Source organism: Oncorhynchus nerka, linkage group LG2 (genome assembly GCF_034236695.1).
Source record: "Oncorhynchus nerka isolate Pitt River linkage group LG2, Oner_Uvic_2.0, whole genome shotgun sequence".
Taxonomy (NCBI): Eukaryota; Metazoa; Chordata; class Actinopteri; order Salmoniformes; family Salmonidae; genus Oncorhynchus; species Oncorhynchus nerka.
In genome coordinates this window covers 74,658,587-74,676,500 of record NC_088397.1, presented here as the reverse complement: position 1 = coordinate 74,676,500, position 17,914 = coordinate 74,658,587, and the positions used below count along the sequence as shown (strand labels likewise).

Sequence of the window (17,914 nt, the reverse complement as noted above, 5' to 3'; positions counted from 1 at the left end):
AACAGATCCACAGACGCTATCCCTATTGAACTCCACACTGCCCTAACGATAAGAGAAACGCCTATGTGAGGAGGCTGTTCATTGACGACAGCTCAGCATTTAACACCATAATGCCCTCAGAGCTCATCACTACGCTCAGGACCCGGGGACTGAACACCTCCCTCTGCAACTGGATCCTGGAATTCCTGACGGGGCACCCCCAGGTGGTGAGGGTAGGCAATAACACATCTGCAACGCTGACTCTCAACATAGGGGCCTCTCAGGGGTGAGTGCTCAGTCCCCTCTTGTACCTCCTCTTCACCCATGGCTCTGTGGCCGCGTACGACTCTAAGACCATCATTAAGTTTGAGCATCTTGACCGGCTGCATCACCGCTTATTATCCAACAACAGCTTCTACCCCCAAGCCATAAGACTGCTGAACAGTTAATCAAATGCCTACCCGGACACTTTGCACACTCACTGGACTCTACCCACACACTCACACTGACACTCCAAGACACACACACACACACACACACACGGTCCCTGTAGGGTGTGGGGGCTGTGCTTTGGAAAAATGGGTGGGGTTATATCCTGCCTGTTTGGCCCTGTCCGGGGGTATCGGAGTGTCTCCTGACCCCTCCTGTCTCAGCCTCCAGTATTTATGCTGCAATAGTTTGTGTTGCTGTGCTAGGGTCAGTCTGTTATGTCTGGAGTATTTCTCCTATTTTATCCGGTGTCCTGTGTGAATTTAAGTATGCTCCCTCTAATTCTCTCTCTCCTTCCCTCTCCCTCCCATCCCAGAGGACCTAAGCCCTGGGACCATGCCTCAGGACTACCTGGCCTGATGACTCCTTGCAGTCCCCAGTCCACATGGTCATGCTGCTGCTCCAGTTTCATCTGTTCTGCCTACTGCTATGGAACCCTGCCCTGTTCACCAGATGTGCTACCTTGTCCAGTTCCTGTTGTTTTTGACTCCCTCTCTCTACCGCACCTGCTGTCTCTAACTCTGAATGCTTGGCTATGAAAAGCCAAACTGACATTTACTCCTGAGGTGCTGACCTGTTGCACCCTCTACAACCACTGTGATTATTATTATTTGACCCTGCTGGTCATCTATGAATGTTTGAACATCTTGGCCATGTCCTGTTATAATCTCCACCCGGCACAGCCAGAAGAGGACTGACCACCCCTCATAGCCTGGTTCCTCTCTAGGTTTCTTCCTAGGTTCCTGCCTTCCTAGAGAGTTTTTCCTAGCCACCGTGCTTCTACACCTGCATTGCTTGCTGTTTGGGGTTTTAGGCTGGGTTTCTGTATAGCACTTTGTGACATCGGCTGATGTAAAAAGGGCTTTATAAATGAATTTGATTTGAATTTGAAGGGTACAGAAAGCACCTCATTCTCCAATCAGCTAGGCTGCTTGGAGAAGCTGAAACAGAGCAGGCCCGCAATCTGGAGGCCAAGCACCGCAAGCCTGTGTACGTGGCCGAGACTGCCAAATATCAGCGCCACCAGCTTTCACCTACACCTGAGGCTCTCCAAACATGCCACGAGGGGCTGGTATTTAAGTAGCTTCTCGACAAAGGCCTGATCCATGAAGCCATAAAACGAGCACCTCCCCCTTCCCCCCACAACAACAATATCTGGTGTATTTGGCACACAGAAAAACACATTGTCAACATCAAACCAGCTTCCCCTTACAAAATAATGTTTCTGCATGTGTGCTGTTGGTGAGACTACTTGTCTCACCTCGCTGGCTATCAGGTCAACAAAGCAGTCATGTCTAGCAATGTGCACACACACACAATCTGTCAAATCGGGCCAAGCCTTTGCTTCAATGAAACAGCTCAATGCAGAGCTGCATAAATACATAAAGCACTAAACACAGAGTTCTAGTAATGATCCCATTGTGCTGTATAGCTCATTAGGCAGCACATGCAGCCAGCTGTTAGCCTGGCCTGGCCTGTGTAATTACTGAGGCTGAGAGGAAGTGTGTGTGTGTGTGTTTGGCATCACACTGCAGACGAACACACAGCTGGGCCCTCTCCCGGCACCGTGGCCCCTGTTAGCTGGCCCCCCTGCAGAGAGAAGTGTGATAGCGATGTGTGAGGACGGAGGAAGGGAGTGAGGGAGGAAGAAGCGGGAGGAGAGCGTGTGGGAGGGAGAGAGAGATATACATGAGGGGGAAGGAAGACGGGAGGGGGATTAGAGAGGGAGGGAGGGAGGGGCAGGAGGAGAGAGGGAGGCGGAGAGAGGAAGGGAGGAGGGAGGGAAAGAGAGAGGAGGAAGGGAGAAAATAGAGGGAGGGGGAAGAAGGAGCGAGAGAGAGGGAGGGCTGCCAAAATACCAGTCATCCTCCACCAAGTAGGTTCCTGGTGGCCAGCAGCATGCAAAAATACACGCACACACAGGACAGAACAGCAGATGGGCCGGAAACTCCCCAGGGGACAAGAGGATAGGTCACCCCACTCCAAACAGAAGTGTGTGTCTGGGAGGTCAGCTAGGGTCAAGAGCCAGTGTGATGTCGTGTGAGGTAGGAGGGCTATCTGTACCTCTGGTTAAAGAGGGTTAACTGACAGCTGTGACTGAGCACAGCAGTGGGGATGAGGAGATAAAAGGGGCTTCATCACTGAAAGTGGATGAGATGAATGCATGACAACATGGTGCTGCCCTGGGAAGGCTTTGATTGTATTATAGTGGCAAACCAAAAATATGTTGATGACACTAGAATTCTACTGAGCTGTTTCCCGATCTAGGGGTTGCGAGGTCGCCCGATTTGGAAATGGGGCTGCGAGAGTAAAGACGCGGTTGTAACAAACAGAGTGGTTTCTGTTGAGGTTGTAACAAACAGAGTGGTTTCTGTTAGATGAGGTTGTAAAAAACAGAGTGGTTTCTGTTAAGATGAGGTTGTAACAAACAGAGTGGTTTCTGTTAGATGAGGTTGTAACAAACAGAGTGGTTTCTGTTAGATGAGGTTGTAACAAACAGAGTGGTTTCTGTTAGATGAGGTTGTAATAAACAGAGCGGTTTCTGTTAGATGAGGTTGTTACAAACAGAGTGGTTTCTGTTAGATGAGGTTGTAACAAACATAGTGGTTTCTGTTAGATGAGGTTGTAACAAACAGAGTGGTTTCTGTTAGATGAGGTTGTAATAAACATAGTGGTTTCTGTTAGATGAGGTTGTAACAAACAGTGTTTTCTGTTAGATGAGGTTGTAACAAACAGAGTGGTTTCTGTTAGATGAGGTTGTAACAAACAGAGTGGTTTCTGTTAAATGAGGTTGTAACAAACAGAGCGGTTTCTGTTAGATGAGGTTGTAACAAACAGAGTGGTTTCTGTTAAATGAGGTTGTAACAAACAGAGTGGTTTCTGTTAGATGAGGTTGTAACAAACAGAGTGGTTTCTGTTAGATGAGGTTGTAATAAACATAGTGGTTTCTGTTAGATGAGGTTGTTACAAACAGAGTGGTTTCTGTTAGATGAGGTTGTAACAAACAGAGTGGTTTCTGTTAGATGAGGTTGTAATAAACATAGTGGTTTCTGTTAGATGAGGTTGTTACAAACAGAGTGGTTTCTGTTAGATGAGGTTGTAACAAACAGAGTGGTTTCTGTTAGATGAGGTTGTAACAAACAGAGTGGTTTCTGTTAGATGAGGTTGTAATAAACATAGTGGTTTCTGTTAGATGAGGTTGTAATAAACAGAGCGGTTTCTGTTAGATGAGGTTGTAACAAACAGAGTGGTTTCTGTTAGATGAGGTTGTAATAAACAGAGTGGTTTCTGTTAGATGAGGTTGTTACAAACAGATTGGTTTCTGTTCGATGAGGTTGTTACAAACAGAGTGGTTTCTGTTGAGGTTGTAATAAACAGAGTGGTTTCTGTTAGATGAGGTAGTAATAAACAGAGTGGATTCTGTTAGATGAGGTAGTAATAAACAGAGTGGTTTCTGTTAGATGAGGTTTGTTTTCTTCCTACACATGTGGCTCTATCTTTTGAACTGTTTAAGATACAACATACTATGATCCCATCACTAAAAGAAACACGTACAGGGCCTTCAGAAATGATTCATACTCCTGGACTTATTCCACATTGTTTTGTGTCACAGCTTGAATTCAAAATGGATACAATTAAAAAAACATTCTCAACTATCTACACACATCTACACCCCATAATGACAAAGTGAAAACATATTCACATCCCTGAGTAATTACTTTGTCGAAGCAGTCTTTCTGGGTAAGTCTCTAAGAGCTTTCCACACCTGGATTGTGCAACATTTACACATTATTCTTAAACCAATGATTCAAGCTCTGTCAAATTGGTTGTTGATCATTGCTAGACAACCATTTTCAGGTCTTGCCATCAAAACTGTAACTCGGCCACTCAGGAACATTCACCATCTTCTTGGTAAGCAACTCTAGTGTAGATTTGGCCTTGTGTTCTAGGTTATTGTCCTGCTGAAAGGTGAATCCATCTCCCAGTGTCGGTTGGAAAGCAGACTGAACTAGATTTTGCCTGTGCTTAGCTCCATTCCTTAATGATTACAAGCATACCCATAACATGTTGCAGCCACCACAATGCTTCAAAATATGGAGAGTAATGTAATGTATTGGATTTGCCCCAAACATAACACTTTGTATTCAGGACAAAAAGTTAATTGCTTTGCCACATTTTTTGCAGGATCACTTTAGTGACTTGTTGCAAACAGGATGTATGTTTTGTTTTCTCCTACCACAGCCATGACATTTTGTGACTGTTAATGTTACCATTGGCCTCATGGTGAAATCCATTACGTGCTCTTCTTTGCAAGGCATTGGAAAACCTCCCTGGTCTTTGACGTTGAATGTGTTTGAAATTCACTGCTCGAATGAGGGACCTTAAAGAAAATAATTCAAAAAACATAATTCCACTTTGACATTGTGGGGTACTTACTGTGTGTAGGTTAGTGATCCCCCCCCAAAATATATTTTAAATTCAGGCTGTGACACAGCAAAATGTGGAAAAAGTCGCTCTGTAAGTCGCTCTGGATAAGAGCGTCTGCTAAATGACTTAAATGTAATGTAAATAGATGTGAACACTTTCTGAAGGCATACTTCCTTCAGATTGAAATACTGTCAGAACTACTGTCAAATGGATTTGTAATGGACTGCCATAGAATCAATTCAAAAAAGTCAACATTGGCCTTTGATTAAATAACTTTTTTTTCCATGGTGGGGTCTGGAAAATACGCACACACCTAGCATGCATGACGAGGCAGAGCAGGGTGAGCGCTGAGACCACCACCAGGGGTCAGTAGGGGTTAGGGTTAGTAACCCAGTAATATAATAATATAACGTCATCTATAATACCTCCAGTAGACCAGGACAGCCAGTAGCATGACGAGGCAGAGCAGGGTGAGGGCTGAGACCACCACCAGGGGTCAGTAGGGGTTAGGGTTAGTAACCCAGTAATATAATAATATAACGTCATCTATAATACCTCCAGTAGACCAGGACAGCCAGTAGCATGACGAGGCAGAGCAGGGTGAGGGCTGAGACCACCACCAGGGGTCAGTAGGGGTTAGGGTTAGTAACCCAGTAATATAATAATATAACGTCATCTATAATACCTCCAGTAGACCAGGACAGCCAGTAGCATGACGAGGCAGAGCAGGGTGAGGGCTGAGACCACCACCAGCGGGACGATCCACTCCATCCGGCCCCCCCCAGGGTGAGAGCTGCGGGTCATGTTGGACACACTAGTTCTGTCTGGAAAGGTGGAATGGGAGACAGACACAGAGGCTGTGTCAGACATCTACTCCAAAAACACTTTAACACACAAAAGTAAAATCAAAGTGAGATTATTCAGATTATTTGGGCCACTCATGGAAGCTTCAGCCTTCAAACAAACCAATTTCACTTCAGAAAAAACTGTTTAGCTCCACTATTTATATATTTATACTGCCCTACCAAGCAGAAAGGCAGTAACTGCTCAAAGCGTGGAACTGAGAAAAATGGCTTTTATTTACCTTGGTTTCACAGTAACTTTATGCAGTTACTGGTAACATGACCCCCATTTTCTCCAAAACACAATACAATAGAGGCAGGATACTTGTCCACATGATTAAGCATGTATTTAATGTAGCAAAAATGACTAACTCATTTTCGAACAAATGATCAGTTACTGTCTTTTTGCTTGGTAGGGCAGCATACATTTACACATCATTTCAGTGTGATGGCTTCATCAGTAGGGTGAGTTTATTTTATTTTATTGAACCTTTATTTACCTAGGCAAGTCAGTTAAGAACAAATTCTTATTTACAATGACAGTAAGTGACTAGGTTTACCCTGAGGCTTGGAGCGCTACTCATCTAAATGTGTATATTCAGAATGAATAAGGACATTTATAAGAGAGCAATACCCTGCTTTACTTTCTCTGTTTTATTCCTGGCTGGTAGGCAGGCAGTTTGGTCTTGAAAATATGCCTCAGAGCATGCCTCAAACTAATGGCCCCTCGGGCTAAGTAATGTCACCTTAGGCTAAGTAATGGTACCTCGGGCTAAGTAATGGTACCTCGGGCTAAGCAATGGCCCCTCGGGCTAGGTAATGGCCCCTCGGGCTAGGCAATGGCCCCTCGGGCTAGGCAATGGCCCCTCGGGCTAGGCAATGGCCCCTCTGGCTAGGCAATGGCCCCTCGGGCTAGGTAATGGCCCCTCTGGCTATGTAATGGCCCCTCGGGCTAAGTAATGGCCCCTCGGGCTAAGTAATGGTCCCTCGGGCTAAGTAATGGCCCCTCGGGCTGTAGAATAGTTCCATTACTTTCTCTAGGGCTCTCTCGGTGTGATATTATGGTGGCACTCAGAAATTGAGCTATTTGTCTCAGTCTATTGCCACATACTGAAGCTGGGGCTGATCCCAAGGCTAATGTTTAAAATAGGCCCTGCCTGTCTCATATTTACTGTTGATATATAGATATATAATAATACAGCTTGTGTAACATGACAAGCTGCAGGGGGGTTAAGGGTGAACCTAAAAACTAAAATGACATTATATAGGTCTAAGTATTGTGTTAAATATCTCCAGTGTACAACTATACTCAACAAAAATATAAATGCAACATGTAAAGTGTTGGTCCCATGTTTCATGAGCTGAAATAAAAGATCACAGAAATGTTCCATAGGCACAAAAAGCCTATATCTACGAACAATTCACAGAGATACCGTGACGAGATCCTGAGGCCCATTGTTCGTGCCATTCATCGGCCGTTATCACCTCATGTTTCAACATGATAATGCACGTCCCCATGTTGCAAGGATCTCTACACAATTCCTGGAAGCTGAAAATTACCCAGTTCATCCATGGCCTGCATTCTCACCAGACATGTCACCTATTGAGCATGTTTGGGATCCCTTGGATCGACAGCATGTTTCAGTTCTCTCCAATATCCAGCAACTTCGCACAGCCATTGAAGGGGAGTGGAACAACATTTCACAGGCCACAATCAACAGCCTGATCAACTCTATGCGAAGGAGATGTGTCGCACTGCATGTGGCAAATGGTGGTCACAACGGATATTTTTTTTAAAGGTATCTGTGACCAACTGATGCCTATTTGTATTCCCAGTCATGTGAAATCCATAGATTATTGCCAAATGAATTTATTTCAATTGACAGATTTCGTTATATGAACTGAAATTGTTGCATGTTGCGTGTATAATTTGTTTCAGTGTCGTTGTGCTAAAAAGAGGAAAATGATATGGGTTATACAGAGAGTTCTACTCACCCGTGTGGACAGAGAAAGGCCAAAGGCTCTTCTCCCCACCATTCTTTGGGGAGCGTGTTGGGCTCTGGGGAATCTGCATCTCTCTCTCTGCTGTGTCCTTCTTTGGCTGCACCGTGGGCCCTGAGCTACTGTCCACTCTGAAAAGTTGGTCCTCCCCTACACTGGGAGGCACAGTGGTGCTGTTAGCCACAGGCTCTCCCTGCCCCTGTCCTTTCTCTTTGGCTGTGGGGGTAGGGACATAGGAGGAGGGCACTTTGACCACGGTGCTGTTCATCTTTGTCTCCACCTCATCAGGCACGGTCTTGTTATTCTTCTTCCTCCTGTCGTCTTCCCCTTCATCCTTCTCTCCCTCTCCCTCCTCCCCCTCAGCCTCCCTGTCCACCCCTGCCTCCTCCTCCGCTGTGGGGGTGTCCGTGTCAGAACCACCCTGACGGGCTGTAGGGAGCTCAGTGGAGGCCTGGGACTGGGTAGGTTGGCGGCTGGGGATGGGACCCGGGCCAGGATTAGACCCAGGGCTGGCTGCAGGGGCCTGGGTGGGCCAGAGAGAGCCAGGCAGGGAAGAGATGACCCCTCCGCTGAAGCCCAGGCCGGCCAACAGTGTGCTGGTCACCACCGATGCCACCGTGGCCTGACTGCCGCTGGAGGATGGGCCGATGCCCCCCGTAGCCATGGAGACAAAGGAGAAGGGGAGGCCAGAGGAGGTCCAGGTGGAGGAGCCGGAGCTGATAGGAGCCATGTCCGCCGAGGAGGCTGGGGAGACGGTGGGCTGGGGAAAAGAGTAGAGAGAGGGGGAGAGGGGTATGGGGTGGAGAAGACGAGAGAGAGAGAGAGAGAGTTAGTATCATGCCATAACAAATCATGTTGGATTATCACAAAATAAATTGTGATGCTGCCATCTTCTGGACAAGATAAATGATCTGTACTTTACTCACCATTCCAGTCTTCACTATCCGTGTTCCCTCAAATATCCTGGTGGTGTTAGCTGGACGACCAAACACAGGAAAATATTACACATGCATTTGGAACAAAGACAAGTGTTTGTTCTTAGTATTTAACTGTCTCTGATCATTTTAAAACTGGACGTTAGGATTATGTGACTCCATCCATAGGGCTGTACTGTATACGCTGTGTTATGGTGTGTGGTGTGATTACCTCTGAAGAGCAGTGTCTGGCTGAAGTCACTGCGTAGGTCTCTCTGGCACACCGCCTGGACTCTGAACAGATACAGGATGTCTGGAGACACGTGGGTTATCACCGCCTTCTGTAGGATGGACACAGAGGCAGAGAGAGCAAGAGAAAGAATGAGATTCTGACAGACAGACAGTGTTGTCACAGAGAGACAGACACACCCTGTCACAGAGTACTGTACATATGGGACATCCACACTACATAGAAGGCCTAAGGAAATGACTCGCATATGATTAAACATTCAGTGTCTGTCAATACTGTCAGCTCACACCCATGATAGGGATCCATAGCGTCACCTACCCTTTACTCCTCCCTGTATCCTCACCTACCCTTTACTCCTCCCTGTATCCTCACCTACCCTTTACTGCTCCCTGTATCCTCACCTACCCTTTACTCCTCCCTGTATCCTCACCTACCCTTTACTCCTCCCTGTATCCTCACCTACCCTTTACTCCTCCCTGTATCCTTACCTACCCTTTACTCCTCCCTGTGTCCTCACCTACCCTTTACTCCTCCCTCTATCCTTACCTACCCTTTACTCCTCCCTGTATCCTCACCTACCCTTTACTCCTCCCTGTGTCCTCACCTACCCTTTACTCCTCCCTGTGTCCTCACCTACCCTTTACTCCTCCCTGTATCCTCACCTACCCTTTACTCCTCCCTCTATCCTCACCTACCCTTTACTCCTCCCTGTGTCCTCACCTACCCTTTACTCCTCCCTGTATCCTCACCTACCCTTTACTCCTCCCTCTATCCTTACCTACCCTTTACTCCTCCCTGTGTCCTCACCTACCCTTTACTCCTCCCTCTATCCTCACCTACCCTTTACTCCTCCCTCTATCCTTACCTACCCTTTACTCCTCCCTGTGTCCTCAACTACCCTTTACTCCTCCCTGTATCCTCACCTACCCTTTACTCCTCCCTCTATCCTTACCTACCCTTTACTCCTCCCTGTATCCTCACCTACCCTTTACTCCTCCCTGTATCCTCACCTACCCTTTACTCCTCCCTGTATCCTCACCTACCCTTTACTCCTCCCTGTGTCCTCACCTACCCTTTACACCTCCCTCTATCCTTACCTACCCTTTACTCCTCCCTGTATCCTCACCTACCCTTTACTCCTCCCTCTATCCTTACCTACCCTTTACTCCTCCCTGTATCCTCACCTACCCTTTACTCCTCCCTCTATCCTTACCTACCCTTTACTCCTCCCTGTATCCTCACCTACCCTTTACTCCTCCCTCTATCCTTACCTACCCTTTACTCCTCCATGTGTCCTCACCTACCCTTTACTCCTCCCTGTGCCCTCACCTACCCTTTACTCCTCTCTGTGTCCTCACCTACCGTTTACTCCTCCCTGTGTCCTCACCTACCCTTTACTCCTCCCTGTATCCTCACCTACCCTTTACTCCTCTCTGTGTCCTCACCTACCGTTTACTCCTCCCTGTGTCCTCACCTACCCTTTACTCCTCCCTGTATCCTCACCTACCCTTTACTCCTCCCTGTGTCCTCACCTACCCTTTACTCCTCCCTGTGTCCTTACCTACCCGTTCTGTGTCCTCACATACCCGTTCTGTGTCCTCACCTACCCGTTCTGTGTCCTCACCTACCCGTTCTGTGTCCTCACCTACCCGTTCTGTGTCCTCACCTACCCGTTCTGTGTCCTCACCTACCCGTTCTGTGTCCTCACCTACCCGTGCTGTGTCCTCACCTACCCGTTCTGTGTCCTCTCCTACCCGTTCTGTGTCCTCACATACCCGTTCTGTGTCCTCTCCTACCCGTTCTGTGTCCTCACCTACCCGTTCTGTGTCCTCACCTACCCGTTCTGTGTCCTTACCTACCCTTTACTCCTCCCTGTGTCCTCACCTACCCGTTCTGTGTCCTTACCTGTCCATCACTGCACTGTGTGACGCATCAGGGGCCACTCTGGTTAAAGTTAATTACGTCAGAGATGGTCTCCAGAATGGAGGGTTATTGCATTGGCCGAAGGGGAGATGAGAGGAGGGGATGTGAAACTAAGGGCTTGAGTGGTTTCAATTGATTCAACTATGATTGCAGGAAGCCTGCAGTTCCCTGATATAACCCAGATAAGGACGGAGATTGAAAATAAAAATGGAAATTAAGTGGGCAGAGAATGGGGAAAGGGGGCTGACGTGACGGAAGAATGAAGGAGTGTGGTGATATGGCAAATGAAAAGAGAGAGAGCGAGATTGATTGTAGGCAAAGAGAGATGGACGTCTCTGCATCGTCTCTCCTGAGACAGTGTTTTCCTGCAGTCTATGTTTATTCCTTTAAAATGATTGTTCACAGCCAAATCCTCCTCTGTATTACCTCATATATACAGTTGAAGTTGGAAATTTACATACACCTTAGCCAAATACATTTAAACTCAGTTTTTCACAATTCCTGACATTTAACCCTGGTAAGAATTCCTTGTCTTAGGTCAGTTAGGATCTCCATTTTACTTTAAGAATGTGGAATGACAGAATAATAGTAGAGAGAAATATTTATTTCGCTCTTCTTGGAAGGCTTTCCACCAGATGTTGGTACATTGCTGCGGCATTAGTGCGGGGACTTGCTTCCATTCAGCCACAACAGCATTAGTGAGGTCGGGCACCGATTAGGTCTTGTTGGGCGATTAAGCCTGGCTCGCAGTTGGCGTTCCAATTCATCTCAAAGGTGTTCGATGGGGCTGAGGTCAGGGCTTTGTGCAGACCAGTCAAGTTCTTCCACACCGATCTTGAGAAACCATTTCTATATGGACCTCACTTTGTGCACCGTAGCATGTCAACAATTCAGGGAAACTGTTATAGCCTCGCTACTGTTATTTTTCACTGTCTATTTTTCACTGTTGTTTTATTTATTTACTTACCTATTGTTCACATAATACCTTTTTTGTACTGTTGGTTAGAGCCTGTAAGTAAGCATTTCACTGTTGAATTCGGCGCACATGACAAATAAACTTTGATTTGTCGTGCTGAAACAAGAAATGGCCACAAACATGGAAGCACAGAATGGTCCAGAATGTCATTGTCTGCTGTAGCGTTAAGATTTCCTTTCACTGGAACTAAGGGTCCTAGCCCCAACCATAAAAAACAGCATCAGACCATTAATCCTCCACCACCAAACTTTACAGTTGGCACTCTGCATTGGGGCAGTTAGCAATCTCCTGGTATCCACCAAACCCAGATTTGTCTGTCGGACTGCCAGATGGTGAAGCATGATTCATCACTCCAGAGAACACGTTTCCACTGCTCCAGAGTCCAATGGCAGCGAGCTTTACACCATTCCATCCAACGCTTGGCATTGCGCATGGTGATCTTAGGCTTGTGTGTAGCTGCTCGGCCATGGAAATCCATTTAATGAAGCTCCTGACAAACAGTTCTTGTGCTGACGTTGCTTCCAGAGGCAGTTTGAAACTCGGAAGTGAGTGTTGCAACCGAGCACAGCCAATTTTTACGCACTACACGCTTCAGCAGTTGCCGGTCCCGTTCTGTGGAGCTTGTGTGGCCTACCACTTCGGGGCTGAGTCGTTGTTGCTCCTAGACATTTCCACTTCACAATAACAGCACTTATAGTTGACCAGGGCATCTCTGGCAGGGCAGAAATTTGGCTTGTTTAGAAAGGTGGCATCCTATGACGGTACCATGTTGAAAGTCACTGAGCTCTTCAGTAATGCCATTATACTGCCAATGTTTGTCTATGGAGATTGTTTGTCTATTGGGTGTCCACATACATTTGTATATATAGTATATTTAGAGGATGAGACAAGATAGGCTCCATTTGGCAAATCTAAATAGTCAACACATCCAAGTTGTAAACTAACGTGAAGGCGTTAACCATAACAACCCCTGGCTGAATGAGAAGACTGCCATGATGTGTTTAAAAAGAGAACTTCACTGAGATCCCACGGTACAGTGACGGTACGAGCCAGACGTGGTGTGTATCTCTCACTGACACACTGGACTGGAGGGAGCTGAGCCCATCGGACACATCACAGTGGGAGTCTCGGGGCAGTGTGTGTGTCATGGACTGTTCTCTCTACCGCACGGCAAGCGGTACCGATGCACAAGTCTGGAACCAACAGGACCCTGAACAGCTTCTACCCCCGAGCCATAAGACTGCTGAATTGTTAGTTAAATAGTTAACCAAATAGCTTCCCAGGACTATCTACATTGACCCTTTTTGCACTAACTTTATCCTTACCAATATTTACATATCTACCCCAATGACCTCGTACCCCTGCACATTGACTCAGTTGTGGTATCCCGTATATACTGTATAGCCAAGTTTTCGTTACTCTTGTGTATTTACCTGTTATTATGTTTTCTCTCTGCATTGTTGGGAAGGGACCTTTAGGAAGACTTTCACTGTTAGTCTACACCTGATGTTTACAAAGCTTGTACTGCTAGCTAGCCAGCTAGCTCCCGAAAAGCAGCATTGTAGAAACTTCACACTCAACGGTACGACTTGATTAGGGTAGTGTCAACAACGCAGCTAGCCTACCCCAGCAGTACTGTATCATTTTAATCATTTTAGTCAATTAGATTCTTGCTACGTAAGCTTAACTTTCTGAACATTCGAGACGTGTAGTCCACTTGTCATTCCAATCTCCTCTGCATTAGCGTAGCCTCTTCTCTAGCCTGTCAACTATGTGTCTGTCTATCCCTGTTCTCTCCTCTCTGCACAGACCATACAAACGCTCCACACCGCATGGCCGCGGCCACCCTAATCTGGTGGTCCCAGCGCGCACGACCCACGTGGAGTTCCAGGTCTCCGGTAGCCTCTGGAACTGCCGATCTGCGGCCAACAAGGCAGAGTTCATCTCAGCCTATGCCTCCCTCCAGTCCCTCGACTTCTTGGCTCTGACGGAAACATGGATCACCACAGACAACACCGCTACTCCTACGGCTCTCTCTTCGTCCGCCCACGTGCTCTCGCACACCCCGAGAGCTTCTGGTCAGCGGGGTGGTGGCACCGGGATCCTCATCTCTCCCAAGTGGTCATTCTCTCTTTCTCCCCTTACCCATCTGTCTATCGCCTCCTTTGAATTCCATGCTGTCACAGTTACCAGCCCTTTCAAGCTTAACATCCTTATCATTTATCGCCCTCCAGGTTCCCTCGGAGAGTTCATCAATGAGCTTGATGCCTTGATAAGCTCCTTTCCTGAGGACGGCTCACCTCTCACAGTTCTGGGCGACTTTAACCTCCCCACGTCTACCTTTGACTCATTCCTCTCTGCCTCCTTCTTTCCACTCCTCTCCTCTTTTGACCTCACCCTCTCACCTTCCCCCCTACTCACAAGGCAGGCAATACGCTCGACCTCATCTTTACTAGATGCTGTTCCTCCACTAACCTCATTGCAACTCCCCTCCAAGTCTCCGACCACTACCTTGTATCCTTTTCCCTCTCGCTCTCATCCAACACTTCCCACACTGCCCCTACTCGGATGGTATCGCGCCGTCCCAACCTTCGCTCTCTCTCCCCGCTACTCTCTCCTCTTCCATCCTATTATCTCTTCCCTCTGCTCAAACCTTCTCCAACCTATCTCCTGATTCTGCCTCCTCAACCCTCCTCTCCTCCCTTTCTGCATCCTTTGACTCTCTATGTCCCCTATCCTCCAGGCCGGCTCGGTCCTCCCCTCCCGCTCCGTGGCTCGACGACTCATTGCGAGCTCACAGAACAGGGCTCCGGGCAGCCGAGCGGAAATGGAGGAAAACTCGCCTCCCTGCGGACCTGGCATCCTTTCACTCCCTCCTCTCTACATTTTCCTCCTCTGTCTCTGCTGCTAAAGCCACTTTCTACCACTCTAAATTCCAAGCATCTGCCTCTAAACCTAGGAAGCTCTTTGCCACCTTCTCCTCCCTCTTGAATCCTCCTCCCCCCCTCCTCCCTCTCTGCAGATGACTTCGTCAACCATTTTGAAAAGAAGGTCGACGACATCCGATCCTCGTTTGCTAAGTCAAACGACACCGCTGGTTCTGCTCACACTGCCCTACCCTGTGCTCTGACCTCTTTCTCCCCTCTCTCTCCAGATGACATCTCGCGTCTTGTGACGGCCGGCCGCCCAACAACCTGCCCGCTTGACCCTATCCCCTCCTCTCTTCTCCAGACCATCTCCGGTGACCTTCTCCCTTACCTCACCTCGCTCATCAACTCATCCCTGACCGCTGGCTACGTCCCTCCCGTCTTCAAGAGAGCGAGAGTTGCACCCCTTCTGAAAAAACCTACACTCGATCCCTCCGATGTCAACAACTACAGACCAGTATCCCTTCTTTCTTTTCTCTCCAAAACTCTTGAACGTGCCGTCCTTGGCCAGCTCTCCCGCTATCTCTCTCAGAATGACCTTCTTGATCCTAATCAGTCAGGTTTCAAGACTAGTCATTCAACTGAGACTGCTCTTCTCTGTATCACGGAGGCGCTCCGCACTGCTAAAGCTAACTCTCTCTCCTCTGCTCTCATCCTTCTAGACCTATCGGCTGCCTTCGATACTGTGAACCATCAGATCCTCCTCTCCACCCTCTCCGAGTTGGGCATCTCCGGCGCGGCCCACGCTTGGATTGCGTCCTACCTGACAGGTCGCTCCTACCAGGTGGCGTGGCGAGAATCCGTCTCCTCACCACGTGCTCTCACCACTGGTGTCCCCCAGGGCTCTGTTCTAGGCCCTCTCCTATTCTCGCTATACACCAAGTCACTTGGCTCTGTCATAACCTCACATGGTCTCTCCTATCATTGCTATGCAGACGACACACAATTAATCTTCTCCTTTCCCCCTTCTGACGACCAGGTGGCGAATCGCATCTCTGCATGTCTGGCAGACATATCAGTGTGGATGACGGATCATCACCTCAAGCTGAACCTCGGCAAGACGGAGCTGCTCTTCCTCCCGGGGAAGGACTGCCCGTTCCATGATCTCGCCATCACGGTTGACAACTCCATTGTGTCCTCGTCCCAGAGCGCTAAGAACCTTGGCGTGATCCTGGACAACACCCTGTCGTTCTCAAATAACATCAAGGCGGTGGCCCGTTCCTGTAGGTTCATGCTCTACAACATCCGCAGAGTACGACCCTGCCTCACACAGGAAGCGGCGCAGGTCCTAATCCAGGCACTTGTCATCTCCCGTCTGGATTACTGCAACTCGCTGTTGGCTGGGCTCCCTGCCTGTGCCATTAAACCCCTACAACTCATCCAGAACGCCGCAGCCCGTCTGGTGTTCAACCTTCCCAAGTTCTCTCACGTCACCCCGCTCCTCCGCTCTCTCCACTGGCTTCCAGTTGAAGCTTGCATCCGCTACAAGACCATGGTGCTTGCCTACGGAGCTGTGAGGGGAACGGCACCTCAGTACCTCCAGGCTCTGATCAGGCCCTACACCCAAACAAGGGCACTGCGTTCATCCACCTCTGGCCTGCTCGCCTCCCTACCACTGAGGAAGTACAGTTCCCGCTCAGCCCAGTCAAAACTGTTCGCTGCTCTGGCCCCCCAATGGTGGAACAAACTCCCTCACGACGCCAGGACAGCGGAGTCAATCACCACCTTCCGGAGACACCTGAAACCCCACCTCTTTAAGGAATACCTAGGATAGGATAAAGTAATCCTTCTCCCCCCTTAAAAGACTTAGATGCACTACTGTTCCACTGGATGTCATAAGGTGAAAGCACCAATTTGTAAGTCGCTCTGGATAAGAGCGTCTGCTAAATGACTTAAATGTAAATGATGTAAAATGCTTGTGACCGATAAAATGGGATTTGATTTGTGACAGACAGACCTGGAGTGTCCATTTCCAGCCAGGCAACTGAGACGGACTGACAGTCTGCACAGCGTTCTGTGTCTCACCATGTTCTGGTCCCCAGTCTTCTCGTAGGCCACGTCACTCTTCATCCAGCTGTAGGAGACCATGAAGCTGGTGATAGGCGGGTGGTAGACCACTAGCGGACGCTGCCAGCTCACCAACAGGGCAGTGCCGTTCAGTGGCTGGATCTTCATGTTGACTGGGGCACTGCTGCAGACTGGTGAGGGGGGGAGGGAGGGAGGAAGGAAGATGGGGGGGGGAGCAGGTGTGGGGGGAGGGGTTGTAGAAGGAAAATCAGAAAGGAGAGGGAAGAGGAAAGAAGAGATGGATGGATTGAGAGAAACGATAAACACATGATTTATTTGACAATAAAACCCACCCAGGGTGGAAGAGGATAGGAGAGAGAGAAACGATAAACACATGATTTATTTGACAATAAAAACCACCCAGGGTGGAAGAGGATAGGAGAGAGAGAAAGCCTTGAGGACTTGTTTTTCTGATGAATGAAGTGGTGATGGAGACAGAAACAGGTAAAAAATAAAAGGATTCACTCGGCGGACTGCCGCTTGTGTTTACATCTCTTCAGCACTCAGGCTGATCTGATAATGGCAAGGTGTGTGTGTGTGCTACATGCGTGGGTTGCAGGCAGGCAGCCTGAGGAGAAACTACATATTTTATTACTGTCTGACTGCTGACTCATCCAGCCGCTGGTTTCCAGAGGAGCAGCTTTAACCAGACTGAAAGAACACATAAGCTCATAAAGACAGGAGCCTTGAGCCTCAACACACAGGGCTCTGGTATAGTCCAACCAACCGGTCTCTAGGGTACTGGATGGAGCGATGGAGGACTGGAGAGACGGAGATAGAGGGATGGAGGAAGTAGGAATGGAGGGATGAAGGAATAGAGAGATAGAGGGATGGAGGAAGTAGGAATGGAGGGATGAAGGAGTAGAGAGATAGAGGGATATAGAGATGGAGGAAGTAGGGATGGAATGGTGGAGAGCTAGAGGGATGGAGGAAGGTGGGACGAACGATTGGAGGGGTGGAGGGATAGAGACCAGGGTCTGTAGTCTGGAGGAGTGAATGTGGGTGATGAATCTGAAACAGGAGTCAGGCATGTGTAGTGTTGTTGACAACTTCTTTAGTCATCTTCTGTGGTTCTATATTTAAGTGAGTCAGTCGTCTCATCTGTGGTACTAGAGAAT

The 17,914-nt window shown here is 48.2% G+C and overlaps 1 protein-coding gene across 1 annotated transcript in view; it reads right to left on the bottom strand.

Annotated features, from left to right (window-relative positions):
* LOC115142449 (receptor-type tyrosine-protein phosphatase gamma-like) overlaps positions 1 to 17,914 on the bottom strand; it is a 241,688-nt gene that overhangs the window by 25,861 nt on the left and 197,913 nt on the right. The window contains exons 9-13 of the mRNA XM_065002572.1: positions 16,755 to 16,927; positions 8,886 to 8,994; positions 8,666 to 8,715; positions 7,734 to 8,499; positions 5,582 to 5,720 (exon numbers count right to left, since the gene is read on the bottom strand). Coding sequence (XP_064858644.1) covers positions 5,582 to 5,720; positions 7,734 to 8,499; positions 8,666 to 8,715; positions 8,886 to 8,994; positions 16,755 to 16,927 — 1,237 coding nt within the window. The remainder of the gene's footprint in view (positions 1 to 5,581; positions 5,721 to 7,733; positions 8,500 to 8,665; positions 8,716 to 8,885; positions 8,995 to 16,754; positions 16,928 to 17,914) is intronic.